This window comes from Patella vulgata, chromosome 8 (assembly GCF_932274485.2).
Source record: "Patella vulgata chromosome 8, xgPatVulg1.2, whole genome shotgun sequence".
NCBI lineage: Eukaryota > Metazoa > Mollusca > Gastropoda > Patellidae > Patella > Patella vulgata.
Window position 1 is genome coordinate 31,673,836 of NC_065886.2, and position 26,518 is coordinate 31,700,353.

At 38.9% G+C, this 26,518-nt stretch overlaps 1 protein-coding gene across 1 annotated transcript in view; it reads left to right on the top strand.

The window, feature by feature from the left end:
• The first annotated feature begins 1,344 nt into the window (after positions 1-1,344).
• LOC126830340 (transmembrane protein 272) overlaps positions 1,345-26,518 on the top strand; it is a 138,086-nt gene continuing 112,912 nt past the window's right edge. Inside the window, exon 1 of the mRNA XM_050560711.2 lies at positions 1,345-1,889. Within this exon, the coding sequence (XP_050416668.1) occupies positions 1,404-1,889 (486 nt within the window). The 5' untranslated portion in view covers positions 1,345-1,403. The remainder of the gene's footprint in view (positions 1,890-26,518) is intronic.

A 26,518-nucleotide genomic window follows, 5' to 3' on the forward strand; every position in this document is an offset into this window, starting at 1 on the left:
GAAATAAAATTGAATCACATGTTAGTCCCATTTACTTGTCAGTGGTGCAAGACGCAGGGCCTAAAATGGACATCTGTCTAGTCGTTCGGGTGGTAAAATACCGAGGTGTAGGCAGTTGGAATTCGATATAAGAGTAGGCCGTAGTGCCGCTATCCGAGCAAAATTTCCCTCATCGTACATTGTATGACGTATGTCCGTCGTCATTAGCCCAGTCGGAGCAGAACAGTAGGACGCTAAACCCCATTTCATTTTATTACAAATGGCGCCTGAAATCATAGAATACGAGACTCGTGTACTAATTATAAAATGTGCATGGATCCCATATTTTCAGGGAAAGATAACAGAATCAGCATTGATTGAAATGGACCAATATTGAATAATTCTAATTCACGCTTTTAATTTCAAATATTATGGAAAATATTGAGTTAAGGGTTTAGCTCCTTTAAATGAGGCGATATTAGTAGCCAACCGCTTTTACGGAAGGCAGATTTATGTGAAAATGATCCTTCCTGTAACATCACGGTGTTTGTCTTGGTGATTTATGCTGCCTCGAGTCAAATACTCATGGCTAATCGAGTTCACGCTCAAGTGCGACTCCGCGTCACTTATCCATTTTCAAATTAAATCATTAAGTGGGTAAACGTATTGTCGTTCGGAGGTCCCGTGTACACATTGACATGCACGTAAAATATTCCTTGGCAGTTGCAATTCGATAGAAGAGTATGCCATAGTTGCGCCTTACCGGAAACAATTTCCATCATAGCACACTGTATGGTTTATGGCCGTCTTCATTAACCTACTCGGATCCGAACAGTAGAACTCTAAACCTTATTTTATTTCATTTCTATTGGCGGATTTAATGATTCTATTCTACTTTACATCTATATATTATAATTACCTTACATGTATACTGATATAGATACGCCTTGTTTTTCGACTCATCGATTTTTATTTTCTCACATAAAGTATCAATTGAAATACAAAAAGAGAAACAAAAGAAGAACACAAATCCATTTACCAATCTTGTGCTTAGGCTTTTATATTACATTTGGTGGAGATAATCGAGACGGTTTAGTTGGCAAGACAAGGATTAAAGGTGCGGAGTGATTTATGTAGCAATCTTTTAGACGGTCAATACCTATTGACAGTCCTCCTTAACAGCGCTCCCCGAGTATTTGTTAATGAAAGGATGCGTCTTTCAAACTACCATCAAATGATGTTCGGTGACAAGTTAGTTGAAATCAGCGTGTCTGTCACACGACTTTCATTGCTACAAAAATGGATCAATCGACAGCTCGCCACAAATCAGTGTCACAGATAACTCGAATATCTATCTAGCCGTATTTACCAGCCATGACTTGCCTCATCCACACGAACAAAGGATCCAGCTATAAATCTTAACCATGTCAATGTTGACTCGGGCGGGCACCATGGTTCGCAAGCCGCGGCGCAGTAGTGCCTCCCGGGCTGTGCCAAGGCGACGATCTGCCCCGACGGTTCTTCAAGGCCGATCCCAAGCATCGAAACTTGGACAACACAGACAGGTTGCTCGAATATCCAGCTCACCTCACAATATTCTACGGTCATTGCCCAATTCACCCGGCCGAAGCCTTAATCGCTCGCCCCAAGACTCTCCAGCGAAAAGTGTAACATTTTTTGATCGGGATATTTCACCGAAACGCGCCCTAGAGTTTTCATTCAAGTGCCCAAGTGAAATCTCACAGGACTCCTCGACGGGACTTGGCAGTATTGGATTATCGATAAAACCACCAGGTTCGTGTTCCCCTGCCGAAAACTCTCCCGCCAAAAGTGTTTCTTTTGTATTGGATTTACCTTCCTCCACTGAGGTGGTTTGCACGAAGCAGGATAATTGTGTAGTGCAAATTGTGGTAAGTGTTTTTTATTTTTATTTTTAATACATTCAATTACGTTGTTTCAATAATATGTATAGACCTATATATCTTTCAATAATATATACAAGCCTATATCCAAATTGGAGTAAATATCTATTACTATATTGTTTCAAGAATATATATAAATATTATTATATTATACATACAGTGTTCAGAAACGCTTTACAATAGATGACTTCAAAATATACACATCTATCTAAAAATAACATACACACAAATATATGATAAATGATAAAAAGTTATAGGCTTATATATCCAAATCTCTTAATACGTTCTGCGTGCACTGTGATTTGTTACATAACACTCGTTAGATCTTAAGAATCTGTTTTAAAGAAATTGATGTATATCTTTACTTATTCAGTTATTCGGTGGCAGAGGGATGGTGGGGGTGGGGTGTAGGGTGTGGTCAACGTCAAGTTTGGTATGAGACCTGAGGGATTTTCTGATCATCTTTATAAACCAGACGCTCTGAGACTATATTTCTGCTCATTTTGATGCATGCACAGGATATGAGCGACGTGAGACCAGATCGGCGACAATGATTCGTACGTTTGTTTGGTCGACGTTATTTCGATGAATGTTGGAGAAATTAAATATGCTCTGCGCGAACAGAGAGGTGTGTGGGGGGGGGGGGGGGGTGGGGGGGGGCGATTAATATGTCTTACGAATTTAATAAAAAAAAACTAATCAAAATCTTCTCAAACATGCATCCACAACATCTGCGAACAATCTATCGCTACATGGTCATGTTTAGGTTAATTTCACTAAATAACGTAACGTTAAAATCCTGTGGTACCCCCATTCCTATGATGCCCCAAGCACGTGCTTATTTTGCCCAATCATGGTTAATCTAGTCCGGCTTATAAAGTTGGCTCAGTAACTACGTAGACGGTCCTATGTGTTTCCAGTGTGCTTTCCTCGTATATCAGCCATTTCTTCGTTTATTTGTGAAATTACCGGTAGGTCTAATTTTTACAGCAGAATAAAAAAAAAATCGCAGGAAATAAACGAACCTTGAACATTAAGTCGCATTTTCTGTGTTTTTCAGCGTTCGCCCCATTCGGTTAATCAAACACATCTCTTTTCAATAGGGACAACATATCACACAGTGAATATCAAACCCGGAAGTTGCGTCGCAACTAGTTATATCTACATTTATGGGCGGGTCGTGTGAATTTAACTGATATTCTCGAACTTTAGTTTTTCAAACTGCCCCCCCCCCCCACAATTTTAGACAGTACTAGTTGAGCGCTCTTGCGATTAGCCCCTCGTCCATATTGCCTTTGACCGTATGGCTTCACCTCTGCTGGAAAACCCGCCTTGATCTTCCAAGCACAGTCTCCACTTATGTTTCAATATGCCAATGATTGCATATCGCAGAGAGAGAGAGAGAGAGAGAGAGAGAGAGAGAGAGATGGGTTTAACGTCCACCGGCACAAAGGGTCTCTCTGTGGAGTTGAGTGGCCGAATGTTAGCGCGTGTGCGTTGTATCATAAGGTCTGTCATCGATTCCCCGGTTGTACGTGACAAGGAGTAGGGTCACCTGTCCAACCTCTTGGGTTTTCACCGGGTCCTCCGGTTTCCTCCTCCTACTAAAGACCCCCACGCGCAATCGAATTATTGAAATAAAATTGAACCTTGTGTTAGTCCCGAAATGACCTAGTTTGTGTCAAGTGGACGTTAACCCCTCTCTCTCTCTCTCTCTCTCTCTCTCTCTCTTTTAACTGAAAAGTAGGACACTAACCTCAGTTCATTCCATTTCATCTATATTTTGTTTCCGTATAAAACACAGCAAGAACATTAAACTAGAAAGAAAGAAGGCATGCTGAAAATTAAGCCGATTTGTTGCACATACTTCTAATATATGGCGCGATAATGGACTATCTGTGTCACGCTAGTCGGAAACTGTCTGTACATGAAAGAAGCTTTGGGCTTGGATTGAACATACGCATCCTTTGAGTTGGCACCCAGCAAGACGAACGCGCATGACATGTGAATAAATGGTTAGGGTTAGTAAAATTAGGCAGACTGATTTGTTTTTTTTAAAAATTATTTATTTTTGCCATTAGTAGCTATTATATGTAATTTAATACTGAGACCATAATATATGTTATGGGATGGAGTTTCTATCGCGTACTTGTAGTGTCGCCTGTCTAACTTGCCCAAGGCACCCAGACTTTTAACGTGTTCACGTTGGCGTACCTGCCAATAAAGAGTGGACCGTATGGCAATATATGCCCGTATTTATTACTAGGCCGATTGTTTTTACTCTCTCAACACGTCCAACCAATATCTTTATTTTATAAATAAAAATATTGAATTTAATACTATGTGAGATCGATGTTATTAATATACACCCATCAGACATATCGAAAAGACTATAATTACTGGTAATTTTTATTTACAAATTATTCAAAAATTCTATAAATTTCTAGAAGATCTGCTTCCACCTTTATTGATCAGTAAAATACGATTAGTGACCTCAAAGACATAAAGGTAAATGTTTTAAATTAATGTTTCTTTTAATAATGCATGAGGGCTTTGGACATCTTCGTCAAACGCTCAAGTCTATTTGCGATTTGAAGGGGAAGTCTATTTGCGATTTGACGTGATATGATTTCACGGTTACATTGCAGGGCTAATTGGAGGGGGAGCAATGACGTTATTCTCTCTCTTGCCCTCTCAGTTCATGTCTTTACTCTTGCTGGAACACCCAGTACCATTTCTGATAAGTAAGCTAACATCTCGTTGTACATCTGTACATAACACTGACCTAGGAAACCCAGATCTAGAACACCTGATACCACCTGGAAGTGAAAAACCGCTGATTTGTGTGAAAATGTGTCGATTATATATATATCATGTATCGAATCACACACACCCACCCCCAAATCACTGCGTTTCAGAAAAAAAACCAAACAAATTCTTAGCAACGTATTCAATTCTTTCTAACCTGGGGGGTTGGATGGCTGAATGGTTAGCGTGCGCGCGCTGTATCATAAAGTCTGTCCTTGAGTCGACTGGCGTGGTTTCGAATCCCCGGTTGTACGTGACAAGGAGTAGGGTCCAACCTGTCCGGGTCCTCCGGTTTCCTCCCACTGTTAAAGACCCCTATGTGCAAGCGAATTATTGAAATAGAATTGAACCATATGTTAGTCCCGAAATGACCTAGTTTGTGTCGAGTGGACGTTAAACCCCATTTCTCTCTCTCTCTCTCTCTCTCTCTCTCTCTAACCTCTCCCGCCCGCATCAGCGTATTATTGTTATGTAATTAGAAGGTGAAATTTAATGGGGCTGGGTCATTGAAGACGGGCATACGCCATACAATGTGCTATGAGGGAAATTTTGCCCGGACAGCGGCGTTTCAGCTTACTCTTATATCGAATTCCCACTGCCAATCGATCTTTTACGTGCACGCTAGTCTGTACACGGAACCTCGGTTTTTCCACTATACGTTGTCCCTTGACAAGGGGGAAACAATGTCGGAGACTGCCGAAGAAATTTCTCGGCCATCGCAGGGGTCGAACAAGGGACCACCGGGTTAGCGAGCCAACGTCTTACTCACTGACTCCCTAATTAGACAGTACATGAAATCTGAGATAGGTTTGAAACACCGGAATCGAACTCTGGACCTCCAGGTTGGTGAAAATCACTAGGTACTCCCATTGCTAACATTGAAGTTAGTGAGTCAATGCCTTAACTTAACCGAGTCACATTGGACAATATCCCTTTAAATGAACGAGTCAAGTTTAATACTCAGCTGTGCTATCTGAAAATATCACTTTAAATGGGCAAGACTACATTTAGTTCATAGCTGCACTATCTGACAATATCCTTTTAAAGGACGAGTCTACCTTTAATAGACAGCTGTGCTAGCTAACAATATCCCATTAAAAGGGTGAGTCTACCGTCGTATGAACACATGAATAACATGTCGCGTAATGTTCTTATATTCATGGTAAATTGCTTAAGCCGACATTTATAATCCCTTTCCTGCAGGCTTAACTGTCTTCAGTTTTATATCAGAATCTAATATCCATTAACATTAATTACAGTAATTTCCGCTCATTATAGACCACCAAATGTCCGATCTTTTTACTAATGAAATTGCTTTCCTGCAATCTCCTTTTGATAGAGTACGACCAAGGTCGATATATCGTAATTAATACAATACAAATATTATTTTAGAAATGATTTGAAGTGAAATGAAATGAGGTTTAACGTCCTACTGTTCTGCACCTACTGGGCTAATGGAGACGGGGAAATGATTGAAGTCAGTGATATATTAGAAACTCCACGCGATTTCTATAAATATTATTTTCCCTAACATTTATATAGTACGGCCATGTAAAGTAAAATGCCAGTCGTCCCGAGCTAAAATAGATCATAGAAGTACGTCATACCTAAAGTAAAAGCTCCTATAGAGAGAGTATCGATGGTGTTCGCTAGATTAAGCTGAAGAATTTTGACGGGACAACGATAAGGGTTCTTTAACGTGCACAGCAATGGATACACGAGACCTCGGTTTTCATACCAACTCTCCGTCCTGTTGGGCTGACAAGGTTAAACCGTACCCACTTCAATCGATATTTCAGACAATTTATTTCTTTTTCCTGTTACCGTTTGATTAGTTAGTTCATCTTATTCTAATTTGTTTTGTTTTATATTCGTTTCGTAAAAAAAATTCAGCAACAGAAAACCTTCTAATTTTCCTCAGCCAACATTTAAGACATTAATTTTATAGTCGTTTTTACTGGTTGATTACATTTTTCATCTTAGTTTCAGATGTTTCCGGATCACATTAAAACTCTGAGAAATACATTTAGCTAATGGTTCAGATATTGAATAGGTATATGTGTACCACTTCCATGTTTTTCTTATTTCGATATTTCTTTTTATAAAGCCCCTGAGCGTTTTTAAATCCATTGCTAACCTTCGTCCAAGTATTGTATGTTCTGGAAAAGGCGTGTCCTCACTTTGGTTCTTCAATATATCAAAAAAAAAAATACCGATTTACAATTCTCTAATGCTGCGAAATATTTAACATACAACCAACCATACACGAAATGAGAAGGTATAGTTGTTCGAAAAACCCGTTTACACGCTGGAATTCACAATAAGAGTAGCACCGCTACCCCCCCCCCCCACCACACCCCACACAAACATACATGGCATATGTCCGTCATTATCAGCCCAGTAGGAACAGAACAGTAGAACGCTAAACCTCATTTAATTTTCTTTTTATTGACCTTGATTGACGCTCGAACTTAACCCGACACTTACCTCCCCACCCATATTATTGAATACACAATGGCTGTCTAGTTAACAACTATTACAACACGACAAGGCGTGGGTTTTATTAGTATAAAAGACGATTTTATCGTCTCACTCATGTTGAACTTTAATTTATTTCATTAAATATCAATCATAAAGGATCGGCCAGACTAAATATCACCATCTAATCGCGGTTTTTTTGTCCAATAAAGATAGTTCGTTTATTATTATATAAATTGCTTATTTCAGACTGAATGTAGATAAATATCGTGTTTAATATTCTATCTTTTAAGATATTGTTTTATTATTTGTGGTAAGAGAATCCCAATAATGGCTCAGTGGGTGGGATGTTGACCCAATAATCCGGAGGTCTCGGATTTGCTCCCGAGAATGACCAAGAAAGTTCAGCGGGACTTTCCGGCATGTTTCCTTGTCAGTGATGCAAGATGGACGGCTTGGTAAGGGCAGCGTCTAATCGCTCGAATGGATTGAAAAAAACCCCGGAATTCCGTGTACGCATTGGCTTGCATGTAATAGAACCATTGACAGTCGCAACTGTCTGGAAAAAAATCACCTCATAGAACCCCGTATACCTGTCTTTATTAGACAAGTCGGTGAAGAAAAGTAGTTGTTGTTAGTGTTTAACATCCGCTTCCACCGAAGGTGATATCACAGACAAGTCTTATTTTTCATTTTTATTATCTTAGCGCACGCGCAGAGGTCTGTCCTGTGGTTGAGAAGGCGCCCCTATCTCCAAGCCACATACGCTCACACCAGGGATCGAAACCACAGCCGCGAGACAGAGGCCGAATCGGGGCACTCTAGACCACTAGGCAATGCCCCCCCCCCTCCCTTGAAAAGTATCAGTGATGAATAACCTATTTCTTCTCAAACAGACGTGTTGTTATTCAAATAAATGTACTTTTACCTGATTTTGTTGTGTAGTAATTTTACAGAAATAGATTGATTTTTGAAAGTATGGGTTAATGTTGCGTGATCAATGGAGGTGACTGTGGTATAGCGAGACATGGACAATCACATTTGCCGTACATTTTTTGCTGGTTTTCCACAAATTAACAAAATAATTTATTTGCATATAATTGAAGAATCAAGTTGGTATTATTTAATTAGTATCGAGTGCTATTTGGTAATATCTGGTAGTATTAAATTAGTATGGGTGGAATTAAGGTAGTATCTGGTAGTATTAAATTAGTATGAGGTGATATTTGTAGTATTTGGTAATATTTGATTGGTATAGGGTGGTATTTTGTAGTATTTAATTAGTATAGGGTAGTATCTGGTAGCATTTAATTAGTTTGGGGTGGTATTTGTAGTATTTAACTACTATGGGGTAGTATTTTGCAGTATTTAATTAGTATAGGGTGGTATTTGGGGGTATTTAATTAGTATGGGTGGTATAATTTAGTGGTATTGGGTAGTGTTTAAGTAGTATTGGGTCTTATTTGGCAAATCGTCCTGCCCGTATACTAACTAAGTTGATAGATAAAAGCACTAATGTTTAGAATATCTACATTATTCTAGCCCCTAGCTCCGTTCCTTTACATATCGACTACCTCTACCCCCACCCCCATTTAGTCAGCTGACGTGGTTTCGATCCCAGGACTGAACCTGACGACGAGTAGGGTCACCTCTGATGTCCTCCAACAACTAAAGACCCCTTCGCGCAAGCAAATTATCGAGGGAAAATATGTACAATATTATATTAGTCTCGTAATAACGTAGTTTGTTTTGAGTGAACGTCATCAGACTCCCCCAGTCTCTCGTCTCTTAAGTCGGGATTCGAACCCGCTACATTCTAGTCCAGAGCCCCCTTTACTCACAGTTCAACTGCCACGACCACCATTATCAAACTGTTTCACAGGGGTATTGCGAAAGCCTTGTTTAACCACTGTACAAGATGACTAACCTGGAGCGGGAAGAATTGGCACCTTTTACTCCGCGTACTAGACTATTGTGAGAGTTTACCATGTTTAATTTAAACACATAGCTAATGGATGGATGGATGAAGGGATTACTGTCTTGTATTGACTCCTGGAATAACCATTCTGTGATAGTGTATTGTGAAAGTATTATGGCATGCGCTTACACATTATGTCTCAATAACATTACAGATTGTGAAATGAAAATGAAATGAAATGGGGTTTAACGTCCTACTGTTCTGCTCCTAAACTGGGCTAATGAAGACGGGCATACGCCATACAGTGTGCTATGTGGGAAGCCTACTCTTATATCGAATTCCAACTGTCAAGGGATCTTTTACGTGCACGTAACTAGACAGCTGTCCTTGTCAGGCCCTCCGTCCTGCATCACTGACTAGGGGAAACCACGCCGGAAAATGTGGATGAACTTTCTCGGCCAATGCAGGGATCGAACACCCGACCTCCAGGCCAGCGAGCCAGCGTCTTACCCACTTAGCCACCGTGGTCCCCATTACAGATTGTAATAGATTACACATATTTCAGCTTGTCGTATCTGGTGTTTGGCTTATCGTACGCAAATATCGCGTTAACTTGATTGGCCCCTTTCAGGGGACTTTTAATTCCTAAATGTTCACTCAAGTATCCCCCATTATATTAATCCTGAAATGACGATATTTTGTTACATGGACCCATAACCTATATCCGGTTTTACTTCCTTATTAAGATGTCACATGTAAACCTTACTGCCAATAATTGCGCGGGTAATATGCCCTGCATTGTCTTAGTGAATCGTAATGCGCAGACAAAAGATCGATTTTAAATTTGTTACTGGCTCGTTTATTTCAAGGAATTCGTCTGTAAAGTTGTAGACTCATTTATTCAACTAAATGAAGTTATGCCAGATAATTGGCCTGCCATCTTTAATTTGCGTTACGGAAAGGTCATTGAGCGAAGATGACGCGTTGTACATGTAGTATGCATATACTACTAGTTGACTTCTGATTAGAAATAGAATTGTGTTTAGTATCCTACTGTTCAGCAACTGCAACTGGAGAAATACCTAAATGAGAGAAAAAAAATAATAAAAAAGGAAATATGAAATAAAATATGAAAAATGACCACAACTCGGACTCGAACCCGCGCCGCTATAAATCTTCGGATTCAGTTGCACACCGCTCTTAGTGCCAACAAGGAATCTTAGCTCCATGGAAACGGTTGGTAATTCAGAGGCCGAATAGAACTGCAATGGCTATGTGAGTTGGGAAAAAGAATTCGCTGTCCGCACAGAGGTGTTTGCGCCTATACTACGTGTACACGGGGCCTCAGATTGTCTTCCCATCCGAACGACTAGACACAGTTCCTTGCCAGGCCCTCCACCACTCACCAGTGGCAGGGGGAAACCACGCTGGAAAAACCTAACTAACCAGGGTATCCCTGGTTCGACCCAAGTGCTGGCCGAGAGAGTGCCACTGGACTTTCCAAGGTGGCTTTGCCTTGTCAATGTGGTGTAGCACGGAACGACTGGCAAGTGTTTAGTTCTGTATGTAACATTAACCCTTGACAGATGGAATTCGACGAAGAGTAGGCGGAAACGAAGCTGTAAACTTTGCACACTGCATTGCGTTCATCATTATATTATATTACAAAGTGATAGAAACACACAATTAAGATTACAGGGTCTGCCATCAGCAATTAAACCGCGGCCCTATATTGTAGTCGTAGTATTATTTTTCATTAGATTGTACAGCGCAGTGGGCGCTTACGACTAGCCACCGGATCTATTCACTTGATCTGATGTGTACGTTTGTTGTCTGTATAATGTGTCTTGTCCGTAAGTTGTTCTTGCATATTTATTTGTGTGTGGTGCAGTCCTCCTGCACTTATTTTTAACTCGTGTTGTTCAGCGATGTACGTGTCCTGCTTTACTTCTCACGAATTTACTGAGTAAGCGTGGTGTCGTCAGCCTATAACCCACGAATTCACTGAGTACGCGTAGTGCCGTCCGTCTATAACCCACGAATTTACTGAGTACGCGTAGTGTCGTCAGCCTATAACCCACGGATTTACTGAGTAAGCGTAGTGCCGCAAGCCTATAACCCACGAATTTACTGAGTACGCGTAGTGTCGTCAGCCTATAACTCACGGATTTACTGAGTACGCGTAATGTCGTCAGCCTATAACCCACAGATTTATTGAGTAAGCATAGTGTCTTCGGCCTATAACCCACGGATTCATTGAGTAAGCATCGTGTCTTCAGCCTATAACCCACGAATTTACTGAGTACGCGTAGTGTCGTCAGCCTATAACTCACGGATTTACTGAGTACGCGTAATGTCGTCAGCCTATTACCCACAGATTTATTGAGTAAGCATAGTGTCTACGGCCTATAACCCGCGGATTCATTGAGTAAGCACCGTGTCTTCAGCCTGTAATCCACGAATTTATTGAGTACGCGTAGTGCCGTCAGCCTATATAACCCACGGATTTATTGAGTACACATAGTACACACCACGGATGTATTTAGTACGCGTAGTGTCGTCAGCCTATAAAGCACGGATTTCCACCAACTGACGCCACGTTACACCATAGGTTAATCGCAATATGACCCCCTTTGTCGTGAGTAAGATTAGAGTAGGTCATATTTGTATGATTTACCATGGCAACGGTATTACTATGACAACCTGAGTGAATGAACTTATATAACAGCCATTTATTATAAATCAAGACAACAAAAACTTGGGAAAGAAACCAATAATTTAATAATAGTACATTCTTTGACACTTAAAGCAATCGCTGTCCTTCTTCAGACAAACAACAACCCCGACATAGTTATAATACCTTACAACCATTTCAATATCTTTATTGATTCTTATTCAAATAAAAAATGTCTGGAAGGAGACAAAAATCATATTATAAGTGACATTTAAGATGATGGGTTCGATATTAGAAAATAAACAGCACATACTTAAATCGTCGCGATTCATGTCGTACAGTTTAAAACTAATAACAAGCTTTGTTCCCAATATACCCGACAGTCGACACGTAAAGAAAGTTTAACGTCCACTCGAAACAAACTAGGTCATTTAGGGACTAGGGAATTGTATTCGGTAATTTGCTTGCGCGTAGGGATCTTTAGCTAGGCAGTGTGAAGTTAGCTCTATTTTCGTTTTTCGATATTGGCGAATAACGAAAAAAGAAGTGGCTCGTTTTTCGATATTCAGACTTGAATTTGAAAAAAGGAGATTTGATGGATGTATATAGCTACAAAATGTCTCCAAGACACGTTTACTTAGATAAGTTTTCTTAAACGAACTAAACAAGGAGAAAGGGCAGTTTTTATGTTAATCCACTGCCCAGAAAGGTTATTTAATCAAATCTGAATATCGAAAAACGAGTAGCTCGATTTTCGAGATTGTCAATATCAAAAAACAAGGAGTAAGTTCAATTTTTATGTGAATCCACTGCTCAGGCATCCTCATTTGTGATATCTTTAGTTCGTTTTAGAAAACTTGTTTAATCAAATGTGTTTTGGAGACATTTTGTAGCTATACATCCATCAAATCTGCTTTTTGGCGATTCAAGTCTAAATATCGAAAAAACGAGTAGCTCGTTTTGTTTTGTTATTCGCCAATATCGAAAAACCAAAAAGAAAATCTGCCCTTTAGCTATGGGAGGAAACCAGAGCGCGTGAAGAAAATCCTTTTGAAAATCCTGTTCATCCTCTGCAAGGGGACTGGGTTGCCGAATTATTTAACGCGTGCGCGTTAGATCATAAGATCTGTCATTGAGTCAAGGGCGTGGTTTGGATTCCCCGCTTTTACCTGACAAGGGGTATGACCGCCTGTCCAATCTCGTGAGTTTTCTCCGGGTCACTCACTGCTAAAGACCCTCAAGCCAGTTGTAGAAATAAAATTGAACCATATGTTGGTCCCGAAATGATCTAGTTTGTGTCGAGTGGACGTTAAACTCAATTTATTGATCTTTCTCATGTTCTACTACTGATTGAAAATACTTGACAACCCTTTGATTACAACAAAGCAGACATATTGAGCTGAATTAATTAGGACCCGTTTACGCTCAACATCAAATTTCCTCTTTTACCATTCTTGCATTCAGAAATGAATTATACGTAACGGTATGAAGCAATTTATTATCGACGCCAGACTATTAGTAAACTCGTCTAAAAGAACCCATTATGTAACCTAGGAAAACAAAAGTTCTAAATGAACACCTTTTTTATATATTAATTGAATTCCTATATTATTCTGTTACCGCTGTTCTTCTCGTGATAATGACAACACAAAAAAGTCGACAAATTTTGTGAATTATTAATGAAGAGAGTCGAGTAACAGTTATCTTGTTTTTGTTAAAAGCACATAAATGATCAAACTAATTTCCCGCGCAACGTTTTATTAAAGATGTTTTTGTCTATCGCAATTCAAAAAATAAATGATTAATTTCCATATACCACAATCCTGCTTAGTATCGGGTGGCATTAATTGTTAATACGAAATGTATACTCTTTAAAAAAAAGAAACACATAGCCCATTTTTCATCATTTTTTTTATCTGAATGCGATCGTAATTGTTTCAAAAAATCTTACTTGTTTTCGATGTCATTATGTAAGGATCAAAGAAATTCATTAATGGTTTTCAATGTAGAGTCGCTTTTTGTGATTTTCGCTTACACCAAGACACACGAGTTTATCAGCTTCGCACGCTTATCGCGTGAGGCCCAAATCTAAGGCCTTTAATATCCTGGGTTCTCGGTTTCAGAATCAGTTGCACATATACTATTCAAAAAAAGTAGGGGATATTTGATTTTGGGGGCATAATACTAAAATATGCAAATGACTACGAAAAAAGTCACTATAGAACCTAACAGAAGAAACATTTCCAGTTACATGTGACGCCCAAACGCACCAATAGCTACCGCATGGAATGCATGTGATGCTTGGGATCATCATGGGGGTCCAACCCAAGATTTGCACGACTCTGACTTTGAATGTTACAGTCATTGTAACTCAAGCCCAGGATCGATTTATCCGTACCTTGGCCTTGAGAAATCGTGTCATCACAGCAAATCAGATCAGCGCTCGTCTTCAAACAGACACTGGTGTGAGAGTGAGTGGCCAGACGATTCGGAATCGACTGCATAGGGGTCACCTTCGCGCCCGACGTCCTCGCGTGATCCCTTGTTTGAGAGATCATCACATTCAGGCAAGACGTCGTTGGTGTAGGGATCGTCAACACTGGGATAATCGACGCTGGAGCAATGTGATGTTTTCAGATGAGTCAAGGTTCACTGTTGATTTTTTGGACAGACGTAGGAGGGTGTGGCGTCGTCGAAACGAGCGCTTCCAAGACGTTAACGTCATCAGACATGATCGATTTGGGGGTGGTTCTGTTATGGTGTGGGGAGGCATCACTGTTGCTGGAAGAACGGCTTTACATGTTGTTGCAGGGCGTGTTACAGGCCAGTACTACCGGGACAACATCTTGGCAGTCCATGTTGTGCCGTTCGCACGACGTCATGGCCGCCGTTTCATCTTCCAGGATGACAACGCAAGATGTCACAGGGCCAGGATCGTTACAGGTTACCTCCAACAACAGAACATCACCACATTACCTTGGCCAGCACTGAGTCCCGACCTCTCCCCCATCGAGCATGTCTGGGACATGCTTGGACAGAGGTTACGTCAACGTCAACAACGTCCTGCCAATGTCCAAGAACTTGCTGCTGCGTTGCAACAGGAATGGGACAATCTGGACCAAAATGACCATAGACGTCTCATTAGGAGTATGCCACGTCGGATCAATGCTTGTTTGGCAAACAGAGGAGGATTTACCCGTTACTGACTTGGTTGTGATGCTGTGGTAACTTTGCTGTTTGACCCCGGGTATCATTTTACCCTTATAATGGTCAGTCTGTGCCTTACTTAGTCTAACGATCATTTGGAATAAATCGATGAATGTGAACTTCATTTCATTTTGTCATTTGTTTCTTCGTCAGTTTCATTAGGTGACTTTAATAACACTTAAAAATCAAATATCCCCTACTTTTTTTGAATAGTATATTATAGACACTCAACTCAACGAGCCAAGTGAGGCGACGTCTGAATGAAGACCAACGCAACAAACACTATCGGTCGGTTACAAGCAGGTGAATCCCAGACAGATGTAGCCACACTGTGGAGCACCATCTCTCGCCTTTGGGATAGATACCGACAGCGAGGCTCAACACGAGAACGTCCACGCTCAAGCCGACCAAGAGTGACCACGGCTGACCCGAATCGTTTCATTCGGTTACGTCATTTGCGGGAACGGTTCACAACAGCGACCTGTGCTGTAGCTGCAGTTCCTGGATGGTGTAGGATCTCAGACCAGACTGTCCGTAACCGCCTACGTGAAGCCCGATTACGAGCCAGACATCCCGTTAGAGCTGTTGTTCTGACACCGTCAAATCCGATTTCAAAGGACCCAGAAAGAGAGAGAGAGAGAAATAGAGAATCAAAAGACGAGTAGGAGATTTTATTTATCACCGAATCCTTTCTTACATGCATAAATAAATTTAATTCTTTGCTATAGATTTCACTTTTGCTAAACCTGATTACATTAGGGCGTAGTGATAATTTTTTGACAGCAATTCAACCAGTGCAAAGTCTTTTATATTGACCCAAACTAGGTCATTTCGGGACCAACATATGGCTCTATTTAATTTCAGTATTTCGCTTGCGCGTAGGGGTCTTTAGCAGTGGGAGGAAACCGGAGGACCCGTGGAAAACCCACGAGGTTGGACAGGCACCCCTACTCCTTGTCACGTACAACCGGGGAATCGAAACCACGCCAGCTGATCATGACTCAATGATAGACCTTATGATACAGCGAGCACGCTCTAACCATTCGGTCATGTACACCCCCCCCCCCCACAATAGTACGCGGAGGCCTAAAATGACTAAAAGGCTAACATATGGTTCAATTTTAATTCAATAATTCACTGCGCGTAGGGGTCTTTAGCAGTGGGGGGAAGCCCGAAAGCCCTTATAAAACCCCACATGGTTAGACAGGCTACCCTACTCCTTGGCACGTACAACCGGGGAATCGAAACCACACCACGTGACTCGATGATATACCTTTTGATCTAACACGTCTAACCACTCGACCACCCAACCCCGAGGTGAAATGAAAACCCCAGCTCTTGTAATTCACGCGAAGTCATCACCCACAGAAAACTCGGGGGAACTCTCTCGGACAACCTCTGTAGCGTATTAGTCACTGAGCCACCGGGGGCTTATTCGACCCTATGAGTTAAGTAAACACGTTTATTGGGGAACAAATAGATAACCAACACCCTTTAACGAGTTACCCATTTTATGTAACCGTGTCTGTCTGTATTTTTGTCAAATATCATGGGTTATAACTTTCATGGTTCGAATGGTGTAAATGGATTCGTCAAATTAAAATTACGAGAGTAGCTTGTTTCACAGATTCCAGACCAACAATTAAAGTTACGAAAGCAGCTTGTTTCAAAGATTGCAGGCCAACAATTAAAGCTAAGGATAAAACCTGATAGGGAATTATTATTTCTAAACACTATAATCGAATGGCTCAGTGAGTAAGAGCTGTGTACTAACTAGAAGGTCTAAGATTCGCTACTGGTGTCGGCCGAGACGGTTCCTTGGGATTTTCAGGTGGGGTTTCCACTTGTCAGTAGGGGCAGTACTTAGGACCTGACAAGGAACAGTGTCTAGTCGTTCGGGTGGAAAGAAAATTAGAAGTCCCGTGTACACATTGGCGTGTGCGTAAAATAACCCTTGGCAGTAGGAATTCGATAAAAGAATAGGCCACAGCGCGGCTGTGCGGGGCGACTTTCCTTCGTAGCACACTACATAGCGTATGTCCGTCTTCATTAGGCCAGTCGATGCAGCAAGAAAGACGTTAAACTGCATTTCACTTCCAATGGCGACACTTGGGTTACATTAGCAGGTTTTCCAGACTTACGGAAGTATTCAGAACTCAGTAATTGGATTAACCGCTCTATTTACCCAGGTTACGGGTGATGCTAATTGTAGACTGGTTAATTTGCTTGCGCATAGGGGTTTATAGCAGTGGGAGGAAACCGGAAAACCCGGAGAAAACCCACGAGGTTGGACAGGCGACCATACTCCTTGTCACGCACAAGCGGCGAATCGAAATCACGCCACTTGACTCAATGACAGACCTCACAATGCAGCACACATCATTTTAGTATTACGGCACTCACACTAAAATTATATAATGAAGTATTGCATAAAAAAGATAACCTTAGATCAAATTTCTGACATAAAAATTAAAATAACTCATGTATAATTTATATTGATAAAAGTAACGCAGGCCTGTTTTTTGGTAATTCACTAGTGTGAGTCAAAATCTCTCAAATTACATTTAATCTTCTTCGAGAAAAAAACTATCCTTAAAAAGCGGTATCGGAAATGAATATAAACATAGGATTTGATGATCAAAGATAGCCCTTGGTTTTATATTCCATGTTGCTTTGTGAATCGAGGTTTAAAATCCGTTAAAATAAATAACAAAAAAGAGAACAATCTTTCATAGGATATAATCGAATAAAATATTTCTCAAAATAAACCGGAATAATTTGGACATAATCTTATTGTTTATAAAGAAATCTTCTATTTAAGGATGCATTATATTAGCCCTAAATCTGCCTATTGCATATTTGGCTCAGATGTTATTTAAACTATTATTTAGACATTTATTCACATGAAGCCACAATATTACATAATATTGTTGTATAATATCAAAAAATTGCATCGTATATATCATTTCCACATGAAACTGTATATATGTTCGGTTTTACAATTTATTATATTTAATTTTATTTTTATGTATATGTTATATTTATCGTTTATTATTTTCTGTATCCCTGGGAAAGAACTTATATAGGATTTGCCTGTTGTTCAATCCTTTTCAAACGAATAAAATATTGTTTTAACTAAACTAAGCCACAGTGGCTCAGTCATGAGTTCCAGGTCGTGATATTACCAGTAATATTTCCTCAATCATGATGTTTTAGATTTTGTAGATGTTTTTTTTTTCATTAGAATTAGATGCGCTTAAGGCATTTGATAAAGTATGTCATTCCTATATTATCACTGTTTTAAAACACTTAAACTTTGGAATTGATTTTTTTTAACCATGTTAAAACTTTATATACTGGTGTACACAGTTGTGTTAAAGTTTATGGTCATTTGTCATGTTTTTTCCCGTTAGTAGGTCAGTCAGACAGGGCTGTCCATTGGACTGCATTATTGTATGCCTTAACGGCAGATCCCTTAAACGTCCATTAAATCTAATATAAACATTGTATTTATTTCAATACCTAGCTCCCCCACTCCATCTCTTTTATGCCAGCATGCTGACGATTGTACCCTCACCCTAGCTAATACTGATTCAATTATTAATACATTCTCCCAACTTGATCTTTACTGTAAAGCCTCTGGAGCTAGAATTGAAAATCTGAACTCTTATCAGCAGGCTCTGTTAAATATAATAATGTAACTTCAGCTGTAGATTTTAAAGTTATACATGATTGTATTGAGACATTGGGCCAAATGCTAATGCATGTACGCATAGCAACTGTGATCCCAAATTGTCTTAAATTAAAAATATTATTTATATGTGGTCTCGAAGACATCTTACTTTAATGGGAAAATCTATTGTTATTAATAAGTATGTCAATTTTATGGTATGCTTTAAGAATTTTAAACATACCCGATAACATTGTCAATGAGATCGAATCAGCTATTAAAAATTTCTTGTTGTTTGGTAAAAAAAAAACTTAATTAAATGTTCCACTATTCTTTGCACTTATGTCCAGGGAGGATTAAATATTCCCAATGTTATTTTAAGACAAGATGCGTTGAAACTTGTTTGGCTAAAAAGATATATTGATCAATCTAATATTGCTGTATGGACACACTTATTCAGTTAATTTTTAAATCATATTACAGAATGGATTTAGATATTGAAGTATATCTACGAAATGTTTCAAAGTTGGTCTTTAAAATATACCTATATTTCATAGAGCGTTGTTAATTGCCTGGAATAATATTAATAATGGTACTCCTATATTTTATAGAGCTTTGTTAATTGCTTGGAATAGTATTAATAATTATACTGGTATGATACTGAATAGCTATATCCAGGTAGGGAAATAACGGTTTTATATGTACCTCACAAAATGTCAGGCACTAATGAAATGGAGCGTTGTTAATTGCCTGGAATAATATTAATAATGGTACACCTATATTTTATAGATCTTTGTTAATTGCTTGGAATAGTATTAATAATGATAATGGTATGATACCGATTAGCTATAACCAGGCCTGGAAATAAAGGTTTTATATGTACCTCACAAAATGCCAGGCACTAATGAAATAGTACCTGACATTTTCAACTTAGTGTCGGACATTGTTAATAATATCAATAAAAAAGAAAAATCAGTGCCGGACAAAATGACAGGCGCCAGAGGTTTAGTGCCTGACAAATCCCGAATCTGTGCCCGACATTGTCTGTGACAGGTGCCTTATTTCCAGGCCTGGCTATAACGATATTTCAAACCAGCCTTATTTGATCATCCACTTATTCTATATAACCCTGCATTTTGATTATTGTATATTGCATAAGATTGTAAAAATTGCGGACATATTGTGTAATACTTGATTTACTCTCTTTAACACATATACTAGATTTGTTTGATAGGGATGATGAAGACATTGATTGTGCCAAAACAGAAAAATATTTTAACCAGCTTGGTTAAATATTATTGATAATCAACGCCATGTGATACATGACGAAATAAATTTATGTATCCCTTGTGGAAAAAAGAACACTGCCGGTTGAAAATTGTACATCTAAAATATTTTATACTATATTAAGAGAAAGATTCTATCAGAAACTCACAAGTGAATTATTTTGGGATCCATTTCAATTTAACATTGTATGGAAAGATGATAGGGCATCTATTTTTAGTTATTTTAAAAGCAATTAATGTATTGGAAATGACTACCGAATTGTACATAATGTTATATACACTGATGAGAAATTATATAAATATATAATTATTGATGAGCCATTTTGTACACTCTGTCAAAGTAGACAAATTGGAGATATGAATCATTTATTCTTGTTAAAACATGTCTTGGCGTTTTAACATAGTTTCATAGATTTTTATACTGAAGGATTCTACCTGTCCCAGTTTCATTATCTTATTCTGTTTGGTACTAAATTTATTAAGGGGAGTAAAAAGAATAATATTATTATACTTGTTCTTTTACTTTCATTTGCCCACCCAGCAATAATAAAACGTCGTTATATGTTTGTTAAAACTGGAAAAAAATTGGATGTGTTAAAATTTTTCCTGAATTGGACCAAATCTCAATTTCAATATCTCTTGGTGCGTTATAAAGAAAGCCACTTTAGCGAGCTACGAGTTGGAGATATCTACTGTATTACATATTGAGAATAATCGAGTTAATTACACCTTAATCCCTGAAATTAAAAGAAGTTGAATAGTACATTACAATTTATATATATGAATATATTATGCTCAATATTGTAAAACGCTATATATATGTGTGTTCAGATAAATATGATGTCATTTAAAATTCAGAATTGAGACGAAATATATTACTCAAGTAACTATTTCTGGATAATTTCCTTCCACACCCTAACTTGCCTCGAGAATATTTGCAAAATTTCGCTCTCTTGAGGTCCACGTGTTTCGAAGTTATTTGAATTAGATTTATAATTCGGTTTTAGAGCGAAACTTTTTACAATATGGAATTATGCTTTCTAACGCAGTCTTATTTAACGTGTAAACACGGCGGTAAATCTCATTTCGACTCTGAATATATTAACTTTATTATTACTTATCACGGGTAACTATTAACCAGAGCAAAAAAGATATATGTATTTCTAATGATATATCAATCGAAAAATATGCTTTTATTTAAATGTATGTATATTATGTATATACATCTGTATATGCATGGGTGCCTGTATGTGTGTGTATATATTTATGTATACAACTTTTAAACTGTAAATATCCTGTGAGATTTTTCTTGTAGAATGAAAATGTATTTTGTATATTTTGAGAATAAATATATCTACAAGAAAAAAAGAAGACACTGGCTCGCTAGACTGAAGGTCGTGGGTTCGCTCCAGGTGTTGGCCAAGAAAGTTCTTCGACATTTTTCGGCGTGGTTTCCCCTTGTCAAGACGGAGGGCCAAACAAGGACAGCTGTCTAATCGTTCGGATAAGACAAAAAAAAGACAAAGCCCCGTGTACATATTGGCATGCATGTTAAATATCCCGTGTACATATTGGCATGCACGTAAAAGAACCCTTGGCAGTTGGAAATCGAAATAAGAGAACAGTAGAATGTTAAACCACATTTCATTTCATTATCTTTATCTTATATTTAACCGTTATTCGTTTTTGTTAGCCATTGAACGCCCACAGAGTATTATAGACCGGGGTAATTCAAATTATATCAATATATTCTTCAATTTTACAAAAATCAAATTTAATTTGTTATATCTTGAGTATTACATCCGGATAAGGCATGAAAGTTTCTTCATTCGTAAACAGAAATGAAATGAAATGAAAGGGTATTTAAACCTCTTTAAATGCTTCACCAATTGGGCTAATGAAGACGAACTAACACAATACTGTGTGCTGTGGAGAATATTTTGCCAAAGCAATGTCTAGCTGTTCGGGTGGTATGAAAAAGCGATATCCCGTATGCACACTGGGATGCACATAAAAGAACCTTTCGGCAAGGTTCTTTCAGTCCAATTGTACGGCACTCGATTAGTACAAACTACTTAATGGATCTGGATTTTTCAAAGATAAATCCACAAGACGGAATTAAAGAATCTATGCAGACATTTTGTTTCGTGTACGGCTCTCGATTCGTACAACTACGTAATGGACCCGGATTTTTCAAAGATAAAGCCACAATCTGTGCAAATATCGTGTTTCGTGTATGGTTCTCGGTTAGTACAACCACGTAATTAATGGATTTTCAAAGATATAAAGAAACATCAACAAACTCTGCTATAATCGGTTGTTCGTGACCCCCAGACATAATCATATTACATGTGTCTTTTGGGGATTCACTCACTGTAAAAATGTATTACAGTTTCCGTGAAATCAAATTTCTGCTCTTGTAAATTATATAATTGTCATCAAAGCTTTTCCAGTGATTACTCTATGAAATTTTATTACAAAAAGGCGACGTGTGACGAATGAATGAAAGACGACGTGTGACGAATGAATGGATGACAATTACACTTCACATATCATATCATAGATGGCGCTCATTAAAATCAACACACGCCATTTGCATTTAGATGAGATCGCTTCAGTGGTATTAAAGAGTGCTCATAATAAGAATACGTATAGTTAATAATTGCCATATTAGGGTCTCCAAATGCCACCAGCCATTTTACTACCAGTAATTTTCAGAAAATTAATTCCACCATTTTATTACGATATTTTAAGCCGCTGGGTAAAGGAACGTTAAGTGGTTGGTCTTGAAGGGTCGCACGAAACAAAAATCATACTGGTTTTTTTTTCATCCTAATCAAGATATACCAATTTGAGTTCCCAACAAGAGTTTTATAAAGTGGACCGAGATAGTGAAAACCCACGAGGTTAGGCAGGTAATCCCACTTCTTGTCATGTGTAGATCCTGGAACGAACCCTTAATTTGCAGATATAGCTTAACATGCCTCATGATCTAGCAGACGGTGTACACATAGGCAGGGGTGGGAACAAGTCGCGGGACCTTGAGTCCGCGTCGAGTCCCAAGTCGCTGACTTTGGTACCGAGTCCCAAGTGTTCACAAAGTGCGAGTCCCGTTCAAGGCGCCAGTTCATCAACTAAGTCAGCAATTCATGGCGAATAAGGTAGTTTAGAGTCATGCTACCTCGCATGTAATATTTTTTTTTACCCAATTTTAAACTGTTAACCACAGAGGTGCATATCCACTGTTCAATGAATTCACACATTATTTCTTTAAGCGAGTTTATTATGAGCCATGCGTTCGAATCATCTGGTTGTGGACAACTGGTTTGAAACTTTATGAGCCTCGGCAGCAACTGAACTGATTAATTTAATCTTAAAATTCATTAGCAGTAAAGTTGTTGCCTGATTGATCAGAAAGGTAGGATATTAAACATCATTTCAATGCAAATTCAGTATAACCATAAATATACTCTTCAAAAAAAAAAAAAAAAAAAAAAAAATAGGGGATATTGAAATGCAAATACCTATGCAGGTTGTGATATGATAAATAGTCATGGACACTTGACATGCTTTGAGAGTATGTTCACAGATGAAGAACTTATCGCCCCAACAGAACCACTGAGCTGCATGTGCGACACGCAATAGCGCCATACATGTGGGAGGCGTTCATTGTCAAATTTGACGCTTCAAGGAAGAGTTGATGAAAACTGCCGCTTGCTGGTTTATCCTATCCATGTTTGCGTATCTTTGCTTTAGTGTGTTACGTTTAATTTGATCAGAAGACGTGTTCGTCGACGTCAACGGACAACACTGCAAGAACTGGCCGTGGCACTGCAAGAGGAGTGGGTCAGATTGCCCCAAATCGTGATTGGGTGGTTGATTAGAAGCATTCCACGACAAATTGCTGAATGTCTGAGTATTGGTGGAACAATTACTCATTACTAAGACAAAAATCAAAAACGTCCATTTTCACTTTTGACAGTGTATCTCTTTGCGAGTGAAATGGGGCCGTCAGATAAGCCGCCCATATGAATTATTTATGTTCATGTGTAGGCAATTGGCCTGTTATTAACAATCATACACTGGTTACCTCTAATAAAAACAGCAGTGCATTTCCGCAGTTTTGTATTGTTTCTGAATATCCCCTACTTTATTTGAAGAGTATACATGAATAAAGCAAAATACATTTTTCTTGGCAACTACTGAACTGATTAAATTTTTGTACATTACGTCTCTTTAACGCTTCATAGGAATCTGCTAATGTCATAAATATTGACTTAGTTCCGCCATGACAACGGATCCCGTCATCATGGTCTAATCTAATGACACTTTTTACGCAATTCCTATGCATATATTTAAAAAAAATTAAATCAATGGTTACATTTTAGCAGCTTAAGTTTTTATAGTAGAAAATATCGCTTGGTTTTCGTTTATTGCATGTTTACAATGGAGGTTTTACGATCAGAATAAGGATTTTTAATTACGTTTGAAGATAAAGATTTCACGAGTTTCAACGTGATCACCAAGCGGAATGAACTGTTTAAGTAGATTTATTGTTTACTCACGCCAAAAAAAACAAAAAACATAAAAACAACCTAAGTAGATTTTATGGGATTAAAAGCGACGATCCATTCGTTTGTATCGTGTCTTACTTTCTGCTCTGAACGAGCATACACGCTTTGCTCGGACAGGTTCAAGGTTTTTATGACGTGCATGCAAACGTGTACACGTGACCTGGGGTTTTGTGGCTTTCGTCTTATCTGAACGAATAGGCTCTGGCCCTCCACCATACACTACTGATAAGATGAAACGACGATGCAAAAATATCCAAAGATCTTTTTTTGTAAATACCGGGATAAAACCCGAAACCTCCTAGTTAAGTGAGCCAGGGCTTTACCCACGGAAGAACCGTGGATCCGTTGTGTTGCTAGCGCTTTACCCACGGAAGAACCGTGGCTCCGTTGTATTGCTAGCGCTTTACTCACTGAAGAACCGTGTCCCAGTTGTGTTGCTAGCTCTTTACTCACTGAAGAACCGTGGCCCCGTTGTGTTGCTAGCGATTTACAAACTAAAGAACCGTGGTCCCGTTGTGTTGCTAGCGATTTACTCACAGAAGAACCGTGGACCCGTTGTATTGTTAGCACTTTACTCACTGAAGAAGCGTGGCTCCGTTGTATTGTTAGCACCATACTCACTGAAGAAGCGTGGCTCCGTTGTATTGTTAGCGCCATACTCACTGAAGAAGCGTGACTCGGTTGTGTTACCTTTCGTATCGAAAGAAAGATAAATAAGTTCAGTATTCGGATAAATATTTTAAAAAATTCAATAGGTAAAACTACGTCAGACTGGTTGATGAGTTACCTTTGATTAAACTACCAGAACTCTAAGATCCCTAAGAATAAAAATGGCGATGCTTTCGGTTGTTATCCTTTCTATACTTTCCATCTGACAATTAGTTCTGGTTTGGTCTGTGACGTCATGAACGAAAAATCTAATTTGACGGGACGTTTTAACAGATGCACCCGAAAGGTTTTTCTTAAGTACGTGAATCTAGTAGATAGTTTGGAATATAATGGAAATCGGGCCCCCTTCTTTAAGTTTTCTATATGATCCACGGTCGTTATCTTAAACTCAATCACAGATCTTATTTCGTTTCGGTTCTTTTAGTTCATTATTTCGATTTATTTATTTGTCTTCACGTGGGTAATAATCTGGAAAGATGTTTTAAAATGAAATGAAATTGGGGGTTATCGTCCTACTTTTCTGCGCCAACTGGGATAATGAAGAGAGGCAGTGTGCTATGAGGGAAAATGTGCCCGGACAGAGGAACCACGGGATTTCTTATTTCGAATCCCAACTGTTAAGGTTTCTTTTACGTGCACGCTAATATATACACGGGACCTCTGTTTTGCATCGCACCCGATCGACTAGACAGCTCTCTTGGCACTGCCCCACGTCCTGTACCACTGACAAGGCCGGGGGAAACCACGCCGAAAAATTCCGAATAACCTTTTCGGGCAACATCGGGAGCGAACCCGTGACCTCCAGTTTAGCGAGCTAGCGTCTTACTCTTTAAAATGGACAACGGTTCTGTAATATCTCGAAGAAGCTATACACCAGTTATGTTTTAGAATTTGTTTTGAATTGGAGTGCTAACTGACAGTCAACAAATTTCCGGTGTATTGCCTGGACGGAGAACCGAATCTTTAATAGAATATGATATTGATATAATTAAAGCCCCATGGGAAGACTTTAATACGCATGACAAAAGAATTCGTTCGTGGAGTATGTGAAGATCAAAAGAATTGGTCTTTAAAGATTGCTGATAGGATAGCAGTTGCTCTATAGAATTTAAATTACTAGGCTACATGACATTCTTTGTCTCAGAAATTCAGTTTGTCACACAGATAACACGGTTGTTTGGAAATGTATTGTAGTTTAACATCCTATTTTGCTGTACCGAATGGGTTAATGAAGACCGACATACGCCATGCAATGGGCTATGCTGGGCATTTTTTTAACGGAGAGAGGCGCTATACGGCCTACTCTTATATCGAATTCCAAATGTCAAGGGAT